This window comes from Crinia signifera, chromosome 19, assembly GCF_055691185.1.
Source record: "Crinia signifera chromosome 19, ASM5569118v1, whole genome shotgun sequence".
Lineage (NCBI taxonomy): Eukaryota > Metazoa > Chordata > Amphibia > Anura > Myobatrachidae > Crinia > Crinia signifera.
This window is the reverse complement of record NC_139226.1, coordinates 5,875,462-5,890,908: the sequence shown is the minus strand read 5'-3', so window position 1 is coordinate 5,890,908 and position 15,447 is coordinate 5,875,462. Positions and strand designations below refer to the sequence as shown.

At 50.5% G+C, this 15,447-nt stretch overlaps 1 protein-coding gene across 1 annotated transcript in view; it reads right to left on the bottom strand.

The window, feature by feature from the left end:
* The window catches only part of IGSF21 (immunoglobin superfamily member 21), a 400,123-nt gene that overhangs the window by 69,215 nt on the left and 315,461 nt on the right, over positions 1-15,447 (bottom strand). Inside the window, exon 6 of the mRNA XM_083161891.1 lies at positions 12,884-13,355. Within this exon, the coding sequence (XP_083018017.1) occupies positions 12,884-13,355 (472 nt within the window). The remainder of the gene's footprint in view (positions 1-12,883; positions 13,356-15,447) is intronic.

Below are 15,447 nucleotides of genomic sequence, written 5' to 3'. Positions count from 1 at the left end.
GGAACAGGAGACCCCTATAGACCATCGCTGCCGGAGCAGGATACCCCCCATAGACCATCACTGCCGGAGCAGGAGATCCCCTATAGACCATCACTACCAGAGCAGGATACCCCCTATAGACCATCACTACCAGAGCAGGACACCCCCTATAGACCATCACTACCAGAGCAGGAGACCCCTATAGACCATCACTACCAGAGCAGGAGACCCCCTATAGACCATCACTGCCGGAGCAGGATACCCCCTATAGACATCACTGCCTGAGCAGGAGACCCCTATAGACCATCACTGCTGGAGCAGGAGCCCCCCTATAGACCATCACTGCCGGAGCAGGAGACCCCCTATAGACCATCACAACCAGAGCAGGAGACCCCCTATAGACCATCACTGCCAGAGCAGGAGACTCCCTATAGACCATCACTACCAGAGCAGGAGACCCCCCTATAGACCATCACTGCCGGAGCAGGAGACCCCTTATAGACATCACTGCCTGAGCAGGAGACCCCTATAGACCATCACTGCTGGAGCAGGAGACCCCCTATAGACCATCACTGCCGGAGCAGGAGACCCCCTATAGACCATCACTACCAGAGCAGGAGACCCCCCTATAGACCATCACTGCCGGAGCAGGAGACCCCCTATAGACATCACTGCCTGAGCAGGAGACCCCTATAGACCATCACTGCTGGAGCAGGAGACCCCCTATAGACCATCACTGCCGGAGCAGGAGACCCCCTATAGACCATCACTACCAGAGTAGGAGACACCCTATAGACCATCACTACCATAGCAGGATACCCCTATAGACCATCACTGCCTGAGCAGGAGACACCCTATAGACCATCACTGGCGGAGCAGGAGACCCCATATAGACCATCACTGGCGGAGCAGGAGTCCCCCCTATAGACCATCACTGGCGGAGCAGGAGACCCCCTATAGACCATCACTGGCGGAGCAGGAGTCCCCCCTATAGACCATCACTGGCGGAGCAGGAGTCCCCCCTATAGACCATCACTGGCGGAGCAGGACACTCCCTATAGACCATCACTACCAGAGCAGGACACTCCCTATAGACCATCACTGCCTGAGCAAGAGACTCCCTATAGACCATACCTACTGGAGCAGGAGACCCCCTATAGACCATCACTGGCGAAGCAGGACAACTCCTATAGACCATCACTGCCGGACGCTCTTCCCATTTGTCTTATAATACAGTAAACTGTAAACTGCAGATATTATGTTACCCCTGAATGTATGTATGAGGTTTTCGGCTGCATTCCCCATAGGTACTGTACTCTATGGGGGGATGTAACATCAGGCAGCATCGCACTGGGTCCCTGGGCTACGGCCATTCTGAGAGGGCGGGAGCCCATTGTAGCCTTTCGTAGCACCTGTGTCTGCAAATTGATACATTGGGCGAGATTCAGCAAGCTGAAAATGCCGTAAAAAAAACAGTTTTCGGGATTTTTACTGCATTTTCATATGCAGCAAAGCTCCATTGCTGGGGCTTCGCTGCGGGGGGTTACGCCAGTTCCTATTTGGCTTAACCCCATGGAAGCCTATGTGCTTCCCTTCGCGTCCCCCGCCGCCCCGCGCGCCCCCCGCCGATCTGCGCCGCACCCCCCTCATCCTGTGTCCGGGCAGCCTCCTGCTGTGCTGCCCGGGCCAGTGATTGCCTCCTGCTTGCACCACTTCCGAGTGCAGGGAGGAGGAACCGGAGCCCTTACAGCCGTGTAAGGGTTCCGGCAGGGAGGGGGGACCCGGTGCACATCGCCGGGCATCGCTTTTGTGTTAATAATCGCATATGTTACTGCATATGCGATTATTAACTATGCGAATGCCGGCGATGTGCACCGGGGATTATTAGTGAATCCCGCCCATTCACACGAGTGGAATGCATATTGCAATGCGATCCAATGATAAATGGGCCCCTTGGAAAGTCAGATCCACAGTCCAATGTGCCATGCTTACAGACAGGCCCGTCACAGCGTGACCACCAGCAGGACCCCTGTATAGGGCAGACACAGGGACCGCCACCCCATACGCAGCAGATTCCTGTCATGCCAGGGGGCACAGGATAGCCACTGTCTTCTAATGTACTATTTCCAGATGACTTGACTTGAACAAACTTTCATCCTCTGAATAATTCAGGCAGCTCAGTGAATAATTAACAATTTGCATGTGTGATAAAAGCAATTCCCGGTTCAGTCTGTCAGGTTTAATATCTCTGATGAGACGCCACCAATCAGGATGGCCGAGCGATGCCGCCGACACCCGCTACGTGAGGGGCAGAACTTGTTCTGTGAAGGAGGCACCAAATGTGTTATAGGATGTGCGGGAGTTGTGTGTGTAGTGTGTGGGGGACATCACACACTGTGTATCTGGTATATATAGCGGTTTTACTAAATATCCCAATTAGTTTTGTGTGTTTTACTATTTACTAATAAATGTAATTAGAATGTTTTGCGTGATAGGAAATACCCCCCAAGTCCCTCTTAGGGGTCCCAAGAGAACATGGATAATTATAACAGTATCCAAAGAGCAATTGTCAACATTATCCAGGCCGGTAGCACATTAGTACATTTATGTAATGACTTGATTATCACATCACAGAAGACCGGCTTCAAAGCAAATCTCCTTCCTACTTTGTCTCGTTTTCAATTAATTTCACGGAAAGTAAATAAATTAGGACCGGCCTTCGATTAGATCCCAGGAAGTCACTTAATGAATGTCTCTGTTGCCTTAGGTTGTAGTGAGTGGAAATAGATTACAATGATGACAACGAACCCGGGTGATACGGGCCAGGGCCAGGTGTGGTACTACAAGCACCAGCCTGCCCAAGTCACACATAGACAGCACATCACTATTCCTATGACATTACGGCCCGGGATGAGGGACTGGCAGGCCCCGCGTAGAGGGTGGGAAAGGCGGCTGGCAGTATATTTGCACGCTTCCTTCTCTTGCCCTTAGCGGCTGTCAGCACTGTAACAAATCACGGCCATCGTTTTGTTACACAGACCGTCCCTGGCTAAGGAGAGCCTTAAATATTTCATCAAACACGGCTGTGCTCAGCGTCGTCACTGTACTGATCAATTATTCCTGCTTGATGGAACGACAAAGGGCAAAGTAGGGGCAGAGTGTCACCTTCCCGGTAGCGGATGTCTGCTTTATACAGCAAGGCTGCCCCGCTTCTCCTGGCAGGTACTGTATATAGGGGCCACATGGAATAGGGAATATAGGCCGTGGTAGAGGGACTGATGTCACTGGTACGCTCTCTGTAATGTGTGTGTGTGCATGTGATAGGGAATATAGGGGCAGGGGCTGATGTGACTGATACGCTCTCTGTAATGTGTGTGTGTACATGTGATAGGGAATATGGGATGCGAAGCCAGGCTGCCTGATGTTGATACATTGGGCAGCTTCGCATCCCCCATAGAAATCAGCTCCTTACTGACTTTTTTCAAACACAGTCTGTAACATGGCAGTTGGCAGGTGATTGGCCGGACGTTTATCTCTCTCTTTATCACCCTTGCATTTATCTCTTGTTAAGGCTTAATACATCTGCCTCATTGTGCCATATTATAGTTACCTCCGCTCCTACAGGAGACTCCCTGAAATATCAGCGATCTCCCCAACTCCCTGCAGAGTTAGCATTCTCCCTGATGTTATCTAACTCACAGTATGCAGCGGTTACATTGTTTGGGGAAAAATGAAACTCTGAGATACTGTATATCAATTCATATGGGATCATCAGAGGAATTCCCCTGCACTGGGTATAAGGCCAGTGATCAATATGCCTACATGCATGTTAAACAAGGTTTCTCGTGGCTACTTACATGGAACCACGTGTAAGACACAATACATGAACAAGCCTGACACGTATCAGTGGCTTTTCTGCAATAAGTACCGTACATCTTACTGACTGCTTTGGGCTCATCTACATTTGGATGCAAGTCATTGTATGAAGCATTTCCAGATGTAGCAGTACACGTCCATGCCTCTAGGTGTCACCGTGACAATCTCCCTGATGTGCTGATTCAAATGTAAGTCAGTGTGCGCCACACGCAGGGCTGGATTATAATGGGGGCACAAGGGGTCAGTGCCCCTGGGCCCCCCTCTAGCTAGGGCCCCCCTGTGGTTGGCATATATTAAAAAAAAAAATGTTCTTTAGCTAAAGGTTTTGTGCATGCGATGATCTTTGCATCTGATGATACTAAAGAAATTGGTCTATAGGAGTCGACCCTTATCGGGTCTTTCCCCTTTTTTGGTATAAAAACCCTCGCTGCTTGGGCCATTGAAGCAGGAAATTCGTCATCCATCAAGATATCCTGACATAGAGTGACTATTTGTGGGGCCAGAATCTTGGTGAATTTTTGATATACCTCACCCGGCAGGCCATCTAGACCAGGGGCTTTTCCTTTCGTCAGGGAGTTGATTACATTTACCACTTCCTCAAGTGCTATTGGCTTATCCAATAGACCTTTAGCTTCTAGGGAAAGAAGAGGGAGATCTAAGCCCTCCAGGAACTCGCCAAGTTCCTCATCGCTCACTGTCCCGCAGGATTGGTATACCTTGCCAAAATGGGCAACAAATTCGTCCACTATTTTAGGGGTTGTGGTTAGAATTTTATCCTGTTCCGCTACTATTTTAACTATTACATTAGAGGGTTTGTCAGCTTTAGATAAAAGAGCCAGCAATTCCCCCCCCCTTATCGGCTTTGGAGTACCATTGATGTGATCTAGACTGAAGCCTACGACAGTTAACATTTTGAAGGTATTCTAACCATTTGTCCTGCATATTTTGCCACTCCTGTTTGTCTGACTCTAGCTTACTCTGCAGGTATACATTTTCTAGTTCTAGCGTGCTCTCCTCCAGCTTTCGAGCCTTCTCTCGATGGAGCCTCTTAAGGTGTGAAATCCTCTTAATGAGTATACCGCGTAAAAAAGCCTTAAAAGTGTCCCAGACACAAGAAGTGGTGGCCGACCCCTCATTCAATTCGAAGAAGGCCGCCACTTCTTGTTCTATCTCGTTCTGATTGATGTGGGAGAGCCAGAATGGCTGGAGCTTCCAGTATCTGAATCCCTCAGCCTTAGCCAAGTCCAGCTGCATTACCAGGGGGGAGTGGTCCGATATGCCCCGGGCCGTATACCCAATTTGTGTTACCTTATTAATTACTGTATCTGAGACACAAATCATGTCTAATCTTGAAAATGCACAGTATGATGCTGAATAGCACGAAAACTGAATAAGGGTCGGGTATCTTATACGCCATGGGTCCAGCCAACCAATACCTTCCAAAAACTCTGCAAAGTTCCTCCCTCCCCTGTTGGTATCGTTATTTGCCCTGGACCATCTGTCTAGCTGGGGGGAGACTACGTTGTTAAAGTCTCCGAGGCAAATGAAATGGTTTGTTGGATAAGATAATGAAAAGTCTACTGCAGCCCTCAGAACGTCAAAGGAAAATGGGGGAGGGATATATATATTTATCAATGTAATGTCTACCTGATTTATACTGCAATCCATAAATATATATCTTCCCCCGGGATCGATCTTAATATTTCGGCCTTCAAATACCACTGACTTCCTTACCAGGATTGAAACCCCTCTAGCGAGGGAAGTAAATGGAGCGTGTACCAGTGTACCAATCCACGGCCGTCTCAGGGCCACCAATTTGTCCCCGCATAGGTGGGTTTCTTGGAGACATATAATGTCGGCCTCTAGAGATTTACAATGGTTCAGGACCAGCGATCTTTTCACTTTATCGTTAAGTCCTCCAACGTTCCATGTTAAGAATTTAACCATCGCCTTTTGGAATGTAACATCTACCTCTCTTCTTCCTCCCCCTGTTCCCTACTTTTGATAAGATTTTGGGTTTGCAATTCCCACGAAGACAACATATACACACACAACACACAAACACCCCCCCCCCTCCCCCACCCTGTACTACCTGGAACACCTGGCGTACCTAATTCCCATCTCATTCCCCTCATGTCCCTAAGGGCACTTAATAAATGGCCACCATTTGCGTGGCCGACTCTCCAGTAGTTTCCCAAATGGATTTGAATAAGTTTTCACATTATGACCCCCCCTCCCCCCCTACACGCACAGTCACGTCTGATTTAACTTATACAAGACCTAAGACATGTCTTGATAAAGGGTTTCAACACCCGAAACGTTGACACATACCCCCGTGTGGGTCTCTTCATTTTGTTGCATTGTATATGAAAGTTGATTGCTACGAGTGCCTTATACTGTTGGCGACTACATATCCCCTGTTGGGGTGTAAGCAGCACCGTACAAGTTGTTCTTATTTAAGCAGAGTGCCAGGCATCTACAGTATATATATATATATATATATATATATATATATCCCCTGCAGTTACCCATTGACCAAGTTTATACTGCCTTTACTCTGTGTTTTGACAGTGTAATATTCCCCCATGCAGTTTGCGGCCAGTAATAACAAGTGCAAGGAGGCCCCCTGTCTAAGGTGCCCTGGGCCCCCCGAAGGCTTAATCTGGCACTGGCCACACGGGGTCCAGTCCTGGACGAGTTACAATGACTCGCTGTCCCGATGCAGCACTAAGGGTGGATGGTCCCCCGAGTGCATCTACAGCCTGGGAACCCCGCTATATGGGGGTGTAGCACCTCTGCAGCAGAATGAGCTGCGGGCAGTGTAACAGTGATAGAGGGGAGAGGATGGGATCCATCTTTATAAATGAGAGTAGTAAGTATCCCCTGTACACACGTTCCCTGGGGTACTTGTTACCTGCCCCTTGTTCTGGATCTGTGCCTACAACCTGGGATACAGATTACACACCTGACCAATGTCACACCCAGCCAGACTCTGTCCCCTGCGACGGGGGAGACAGCGACAGTGATAGAATGAGCGGAGACTCGGACAGGAGCCCGGCGCGGTGCACTCTATTAATTCAACACTTTCTTTAAACAAGAAGCACATTAACCTTAATGGTTTGTAAACGAATGAGACCAAATGGCCTGATCTGCATACAAACCTAATTAGAATTGGGATAATTCCATCAAGGATGGCTGGGAGGGAGAGACCGCGGCACGCACGCTGGAGTCATAAAAATGCATCATTACCGAAGCCATCCTGGCTGTGTTGCAGGGCACGGCTCCGGGGGGCTGACGCGGGGAGGCTGAGGTCCGTGGGGCCCCTTACAGGGTTATGACTTGCTGTGTATCCGCTGCCCAGGGTTCTGTAAGGGGCACAAGCATTACAATCGCTGTGTTACAGCACAGCTCCTAGCACCACTCATACTTGTCTACCCTCCCGGAATGGCCGGGAGGGTCCCTCAAATCGGGTCTCCCTCCCGCCCCCCGGGAAGGTGTGCAAGTCTCCAGCATTTTCGCTACAGCCCCGGCTCCCCCCTTCCCTGCGGTATAAAACCCTGAATTTCGCGATTACGCGGGGAGGGGGTGGGCTAAAATGATGCAGTTTGCGTAATTTCGCATCATTTTAGCCCCTCCCACCATCCACGGACCCGCAAATTGTTGCAGCTGCCACATGGGGGGCGGGGTTTAGTGACATAAGCCCCGCCCCCAAAGCGTAGCCTCTTCCCACCCGCCTCTCACTCGGATTTTTAAGAAGTCGGGGCACTTGTGTCGTTTCACGGCGCCAGTATGGCGCAGTGCGTCTGAGTCCCCTTGCGGGGCTCGCTTCGCTTGCCCACGCTGCGGGCTCAGTGGCTCGCTACGCTCGCCACGCTATTTAAAATCAACTCCATGCCAACTTGGATAGTGGGGGTATGAACTATCCATGTTGGCATGGAGTTAAGTTACTTTTTTTAACATAGTTTGTGGCGAGCGTAGAACCCGGAAGTAGCACGGCGCCATGAAACTACACAAGTACCGAAGTCGGCAAGTATGCTGGTACTGTGACTGCAGGAACCCTGGAGGAGGAGAGGCTGCTGGTGTCAGTGCAGGGTTATCTGTAGGGAAATAGCGCCATGGAATGCCACCACATGGGCACACTAAGTGGCAGAATTTATAGAGGGGGGTTTCCAAATGTAATCCAAAATCTCCTACTCTGCAAGGGCATTGGAGTAAGTACGGGAGTCTGGGGGAGCGGCAACAGCCCCCAAAATTGGTCTTTTTATACACTGGATACTGTATGGAATACAGTACTAATATAGTACAGATACAGTAGTCTATAGGGTACTCTTTACCTAGAAGGGCGCCCATCGCATGCACTAAAAATCGGGTGCGACGCGATGGCCGCGATTTCCCATAGGGACCAATGTTAAAAATCAGATTGGACCCAATTTTAGTGTTCAATGCCCGCGATTTTTACATAGGAAACAATGTTAAATGGGCCACAGAGCCCTAATAGTCACCGTGAACTCTGAAATGGCCCCCACAATTGTTAACGCCACCCCACGTTCAACGTCAACCCGAAGCGTGGCGAGCGCAGCGAGCCCCGCGAGGGGACGCGGATACCTTCACAGTTATACGCGTCCCCTCGCGGGCTTCACAGGTGTCCGTGGCGAAAAGCGGACACCTGTGAAGCCCGCGAGGGGACGCGTTTACCTGTGAAGGTATCCGCGTCCCCTCGCGGGGCTCGCTGCGCTCGCCACGCTTCGGGCCTCGGTGGCTCGCTGCGCTCGCCACACTATTCTATTCTCAACTCCACGCCGACGTGGATAGTAGGGCATGAAAAGGTCGGAGGACGCGTACCGCCGCCCCTCGCGGGCTCGCTGCGCTCGCCACGCTTCGGGTTGACGTTGATCGTGGGGTGGCGGTAACAATTGTGGGGGCCATTTCAGAGTTCACGGTGACTATTAGGGCTCTGTGGCCCATTTAACATTGATTCCTATGGCCAAATCGCGGGCATTGAGGCATTTAACATTAAAATCGCGGTCAATCACCGTTTTAAACATTGATCCCTATGGGAAAATCGCGGTCATCGCGGGTACCCGATTTTAATGTACCCGCGATTTACCCGCGATGCCCGCGATTTTTTACCCCCGATTTCAATCGCTGGCGCCCTTCTAGGTAAAGAGTACCGTCTATAGTACAGGCTGTTTCATACATGTACATAAGATAAGTGGTCAGGAAAAAGTTGAACATATAATAAACAAACACACAAACATAATAGACTCAGTACTGCACTTTCTAAGCTCACAATCTCCCACTTCATGGTAAGGCTCCTGTCTCTTCCTCCTGGCAGCTGCTCTCTGGTCCAGTGCGATGTTTGAGGACTCAGACCCACACATACAGTAAATGTGGTACAAGAAGCTGGTACACTGGGCATGTGCAGCAGCTACGCTCTGTCCCTTACACTGCATGATGTGGTGACAGCTCCACTCTGTCCCTTACACTGCATGATGTGGTGGCAGCTCCGCTCTGTCCCTTACACTGCATGATGTGGTGGCAGCTCCGCTCTGTCCCTTACACTGCATGATGTGGTGGCAGCTCCGCTCTGTCCCTTACACTGCATGATGTGGTGGCAGCTCTGCTCTGTCCCTTACACTGCATGATGTGGTGGCAGCTCCGCTCTGTCCCTTACACTGCATGATGTGGCGGCAGCTCTGCTCTGTCCCTTACACTGCATGATGTGGTGGCAGCTCTGCTCTGTCCCTTACACTGTATGATGTGGCGGCAGCTCCGCTCTGTCCCTTACACTGCATGATGTGGTGGCAGCTCTGCTCTGTCCCTTACACTGCATGATGTGGTGGCAGCTCCGCTCTGTCCCTTACACTGCATGATGTGGTGGCAGCTCTGCTCTGTCCCTTACACTGCATGATGTGGTGGCAGCTCCGCTCTGTCCCTTACACTGCATGATGTGGCGGCAGCTCTGCTCTGTCCCTTACACTGCATGATGTGGTGGCAGCTCTGCTCTGTCCCTTACACTGTATGATGTGGCGGCAGCTCCGCTCTGTCCCTTACACTGCATGGTGTGGCGGCAGCTCCGCTCTGTCCCTTACACTGCATGGTGTGGCGGCAGCTCCGCTCTGTCCCTTACACTGCATGATGTGGTGGCAGCTCTGCTCTGTCCCTTACACTGCATGATGTGGTGGCAGCTCCGCTCTGTCCCTTACACTGCATGATGTGGCGGCAGCTCTGCTCTGTCCCTTACACTGCATGATGTGGTGGCAGCTCTGCTCTGTCCCTTACACTGTATGATGTGGCGGCAGCTCCGCTCTGTCCCTTACACTGCATGGTGTGGCGGCAGCTCCGCTCTGTCCCTTACACTGCATGGTGTGGCGGCAGCTCCGCTCTGTCCCTTACACTGCATGATGTGGTGGCAGCTCTGCTCTGTCACTTACACTGCATGATGTGGCGGCAGCTCCGCTCTGTCCCTTACACTGCATGATGTGGTGGCAGCTCCGCTCTGTCCCTTACACTGTATGATGTGGTGGCAGCTCCGCTCTGTCCCTTACACTGCATGATGTGGCGGCAGCTCTGCTCTGTCCCTTACACTGCATGGTGTGGCGGCAGCTCCGCTCTGTCCCTTACACTGCATGATGTGGCGGCAGCTCCGTCTGTCCCTTACACTGCATGATGTGGCGTCAGCTCCGCTCTGTCCCTTACACTGCATGATGTGGCGGCAGCTCCGCTCTGTCCCTTACACTGCATGATGTGGCGGCAGCTCCGCTCTGTCCCTTACACTGCATGATGTGGCGGCAGCTCCGCTCTGTCCCTTACACTGCATGATGTGGCGGCAGCTCCGCACTGTCTCTTACACTGCATGATGTGGCGGCAGCTTCGCTCTGTCCCTTACACTGCATGATGTGGCGGCAGCTCCGCTCTGTCCCTTACACTGCATGATGTGGCGGCAGCTCCGCTCTGTCCCTTACACTGCATGATGTGGCGGCAGCTCCGCTCTGTCCCTTACACTGCATGATGTGGCGGCAGCTCCGCTCTGTCCCTTACACTGCATGATGTGGCGGCAGCTCCGCTCTGTCCCTTACACTGCATGGTGTGGAGGCAGCCCCGCTCTGTCTCTTACACTGCATGATGTGGTGGCAGCTCTGCTCTGTCCCTTACACTGCATGATGTGGTGGCAGCTCTGCTCTGTCCCTTACACTGCATGATGTGGTGGCAGCTCCGCTCTGTCCCTTACACTGCATGATGTGGTGGCAGCTCTACTGATCATATTATATACCAGTGCTATTGTTGTCATAATTAAGGCACTTGCCAATAGAAGGGGGGTCTCTGGGCAACCAGAACCCCCCCCCCCCCCCCCTGCATTTGCCAAACTAGTTCTCCAAGAGCAGCATATAATAATCCAATATGGTCTACACCACACAACGAGCCAATACAATACATCCCACGTACACACACAAGGGAAGTAGCACAACTACAGCAAGTCATACACTACACACAGAATAAGCACACAAGCCATTATACGGGACATTACAGCGGTGCTGCACAGTAGGAAAACACTTATTACACACAAAGCTCCTGTTAGTAGTCTCGGCAACACCAAACACCCCTGTCATTATTGTATTTCTGCTGTGGTGCCTCTAGCACACTCTGCTCTGTATCACAGCGCTGATATACAGACCAGAGTGTGCTAGAGGCACCAAAGGCACATAAAGCAGGAGATAGAATGAACACCATTGTTAATGATAAACTTTAGAGTATGGGACATTATAGTGCATATGAGAAAGAGAGATTATTGTACTTTATCCCACCCAGTTACAATATTTATTTACCCATAAACAGGGGATAACTGTACAGCATGAACTGCGCTATATCTTAGTGATTAATCTAGCACCAACCCTGCTGTATTTTATCCCAGGACATCTGCCAGGCTGTAAACCTGTCAGCGCCATCGTTCTGTGTCGGATGAAGGGCACAGTAAAAGTGCCATAACATGTGCAGATCTAACAAATAATAAAACATATCAATTAAAGACAATATTAGGACGAGTAACAAGGGAAACCCGCAGCGTATACTGCACATTGCTGTACCGCTATGCCAGCAAGCGCGGTGCATCCCCCAGCGCCGGGTCGCGCAGCCTCCATGTCTGACAGGTCACCGATATCTTGTCATTTAAATACCACATTCACAAAGGCTGTTTCCGTGTTCTCCAAATCAAGGCGTTTGCCACGTTCCGGTGGCCTGACACATGTTATATTGCAGAATTACAGGGAATGAGGGCTGCTCGGGCGGTGCCAGTGATAGAATCGTTCTCCATGTTATAACAATGCTGCACCATACTCATACATTACACTTCATAGAAGCCTTCTGTAACACAGCCATTTATTACAGCCAGGTGAGTGCACTGATGCTGCCCTCCAAGCAAATACTGAGTATTTATTGCCCTTTATTCCCAATACAACACCTAGTGGCAGAAAAGAGCACTGCACCCAAGATCAGAATCATGCAGCGAGAAACCCATTTATTGTCTCAGATTGGGAGCCCAACGCAGAGTGATGGCATTATCTAGCATTAGAGGACACCTAGGTGCATAATACGTATGTACGACACAGAACCGGACACAGGAAATGATTGCACTTAATTCGCACACGCCTCAGCTCTACATACATGACACTATTAACGTGCTGCAGATGGTCCCCTCTCCGGTTCTCCCCATTATCAGCCGACCGGTCCATTCATCTCTCAGACAACCTCATTCTAAGCCAGTGATGTGGATGCTTCCCTGGCAACCACTATTGTATCAGGGTACAGAGCGCTGACATTTGCCCCCGTCTCAGACAGCGCTGCAGCCATGCTTTCATTACAGCAATGAGCTTCTCCCAGACTCCTCTATGTCCCCTAAATAGCTATTTTAAGATTTAATCAGGAGACACAATTGCCTGGCGCTCCGGCACCGGGATATAAATGTGGCCAATAAATCACGCTGACAATGAATCTAGAAAGCGTCGCTCTGTACAGTAAAGAAGCCTCTTACCTAGTGTGACTTCAGCCTGCATGGGCATGGTCAGCGCTGGGTGCTTCACCTCACAGCTGAACAGCGCCTCGTTGTCCACCTGTGGGTTTAGGGTCCAGGTGAGCATGGCCCGCACCTCTACAGTTCCGTCACTCATTGGAAGATGCATTTGGTGGAAGAAATAAGTGGGGTCTGTGCTGTGAACCCAGCGGGGGAACTCCAGGCTGACCACTGTCTCTGGAATAGTCTCCGTCACTGGGCTGGACATAGGTCCCTGGTCGGACGAGCGGCTTCGCAAAGGGTTTTCCGTGAAAGAGCTTAGTCCCCGCTCCTCAGTGTCCAACAGTAAAAGTGATTTCTGCATTTTAGTGTCATCCATGTCCCGGTTCAGAAGGTTCCTGGACCCTCGGAGGTTCATCAGTCCGGCTGCGGCTGCCGGCGGATCCATCATGGGCACTACATCGATCAGCTCCCCGTCTCGCTTGAAATATACCTGGGGAAAACACAATGACACTATGAAAGCAAAGTCCGCTGTATTCGGTAAGAGACCTGGCGGCGGGATCTACCCAAAGCCCTGCAGACCATCTCATCTTACCGATGGAACGAGAAGCGATGACGACAGTCTAAATAGCATTTAAAAAATTGCCACAATATTATTCAAGGAAATTAAAAATTGCGGAATTTTAGAATAAATAATTGAGAAAACGTTTGAAATAAACACTGGAAAAAGTTTCATTAACAAACCCTGAAGTGGACAGAACAGAATGTATTGGGCGGGGAGATGTACCGTGATAATCAGGCTTCACTATGCACAGGCGAAACTTACCGGCGGTACCAAGGTGGGATGTTGCCCGTAGCAACCTATCGGATTTGATTTATTATTTATTTAGCACCTTCTAGAATATAATAGATTATATCTGATCCCATCGTCAATATGCCCTTTGATAATCGTACCGTTACTGCACTGTTCACCTTGACAAAGGGGTACCTTATGCCCCGAAACGTTGGTATGCTATTTTTGCACTAATATACGTTTTTGAAAATTCCCAGAGTGCCGCTGTCTGCTTCTTTGCCTACTCCTGCACAACTGTTCCGGAAGGCACCTGGGTCCCTCACCAGCTGGGGGAGTGCCAGGTCAACACACACCTTGCTACATATATATATATATTATATACTGTATACGAATCAGTTCAGTTATTGGTTTGTGCGGTCCCATCACTGGCTGTTTATAGGGACGCAGATGGGAAATGCGCAGCCGTATTGGTAAATCGGGACGGAATACGCCTGCGCTACAGAGCGCAGTGTTAATGAGTTGGTGCGTGCCTGGAAATAAAGGTTCTGTACCGCCGCAGACTTGCCCCAGATATTTCCCAGCAGCCTTTAGTCTCCTTTAATAAAAACGCCTTCTCTCAGCTCGGTGAGAATTACGGCTCAGCACCTGCTTTTCCTATAATCAGCCGGCGCTGTAAGATTAACCGGCAATCACAGGACGTCTTCTTACTTATATGCTAATCAAGTCGCTTGCAAGGAGTCTTAGGACACTGGCAGAGATGCAATATGCAGGGAAATAGAACGGTGGAGCGGGCGCCTTGTGTCTCTGGCACGTGTGGAATGTGTATTATCTGTGTCACTTTGTTATGCAATAAATGGAGCGTCCGTCGTCACATCTTCCCTCTGTCATCCACCGCGCGGACGCCTCCTGTGTAATGTTCCTTTTCTTCCAATGTATCACAGCTGTTCATACTCATGCAGCCTCCTCCTCCCCCATCTCTACCTGTAACATCTCCCGTCTAACGCGCCATTCCCAGGATACACAATCATCCAGCCTCCTCCTCCCCCATCTCTACCTGTAATATCTCCTGTCTTACGCGCCATTCCCAGGATACACAATCATCCAGCCTCCTCCTCCCCCATCTCTACCTGTAATATCTCCCGTCTAACGTGCCATTCCCAGGATACACAATCATCCAGCCTCCTCCTCCCCCATCTCTACCTGTAATATCTCCCGTCTAACGTGCCATTCCCAGGATACACAATCATCCAGCCTCCTCCTCCCCCATCTCTACCTGTAATATCTCCCGTCTAACGTGCCATTCCCAGGATACACAATCATCCAGCCTCCTCCTCCCCCATCTCTACCTGTAATATCTCCCGTCTAACGCGCCATTCCCAGGATACACAATCATCCAGCCTCCTCCTCCCCCATCTCTACCTGTAATATTTCCCGTCTAACGCGCCATTCCCAGGATACACAATCATCCAGCCTCCTCCTCCCCCATCTCTACCTGTAATATCTCCCGTCTAACGCGCCATTCCCAGGATACACAATCATCCAGCCTCCTCCTCCCCCATCTCTACCTGTAATATCTCCTGTCTAACGCGCCATTCCCAGGATACACAATTATCCAGCCTCCTCCTCCCCCATCTCTACCTGTAATATCTCCCGTCTAACGCGCCATTCCCAGGATACACAATCATCCAGCCTCCTCCCCCATCTCTACCTGTAATATCTCCCGTCTAACGCGTCATTCCCAGGATACACAATCATCCAGCCTCCTCCTCCCCCATCTCTACCTGTAATATCT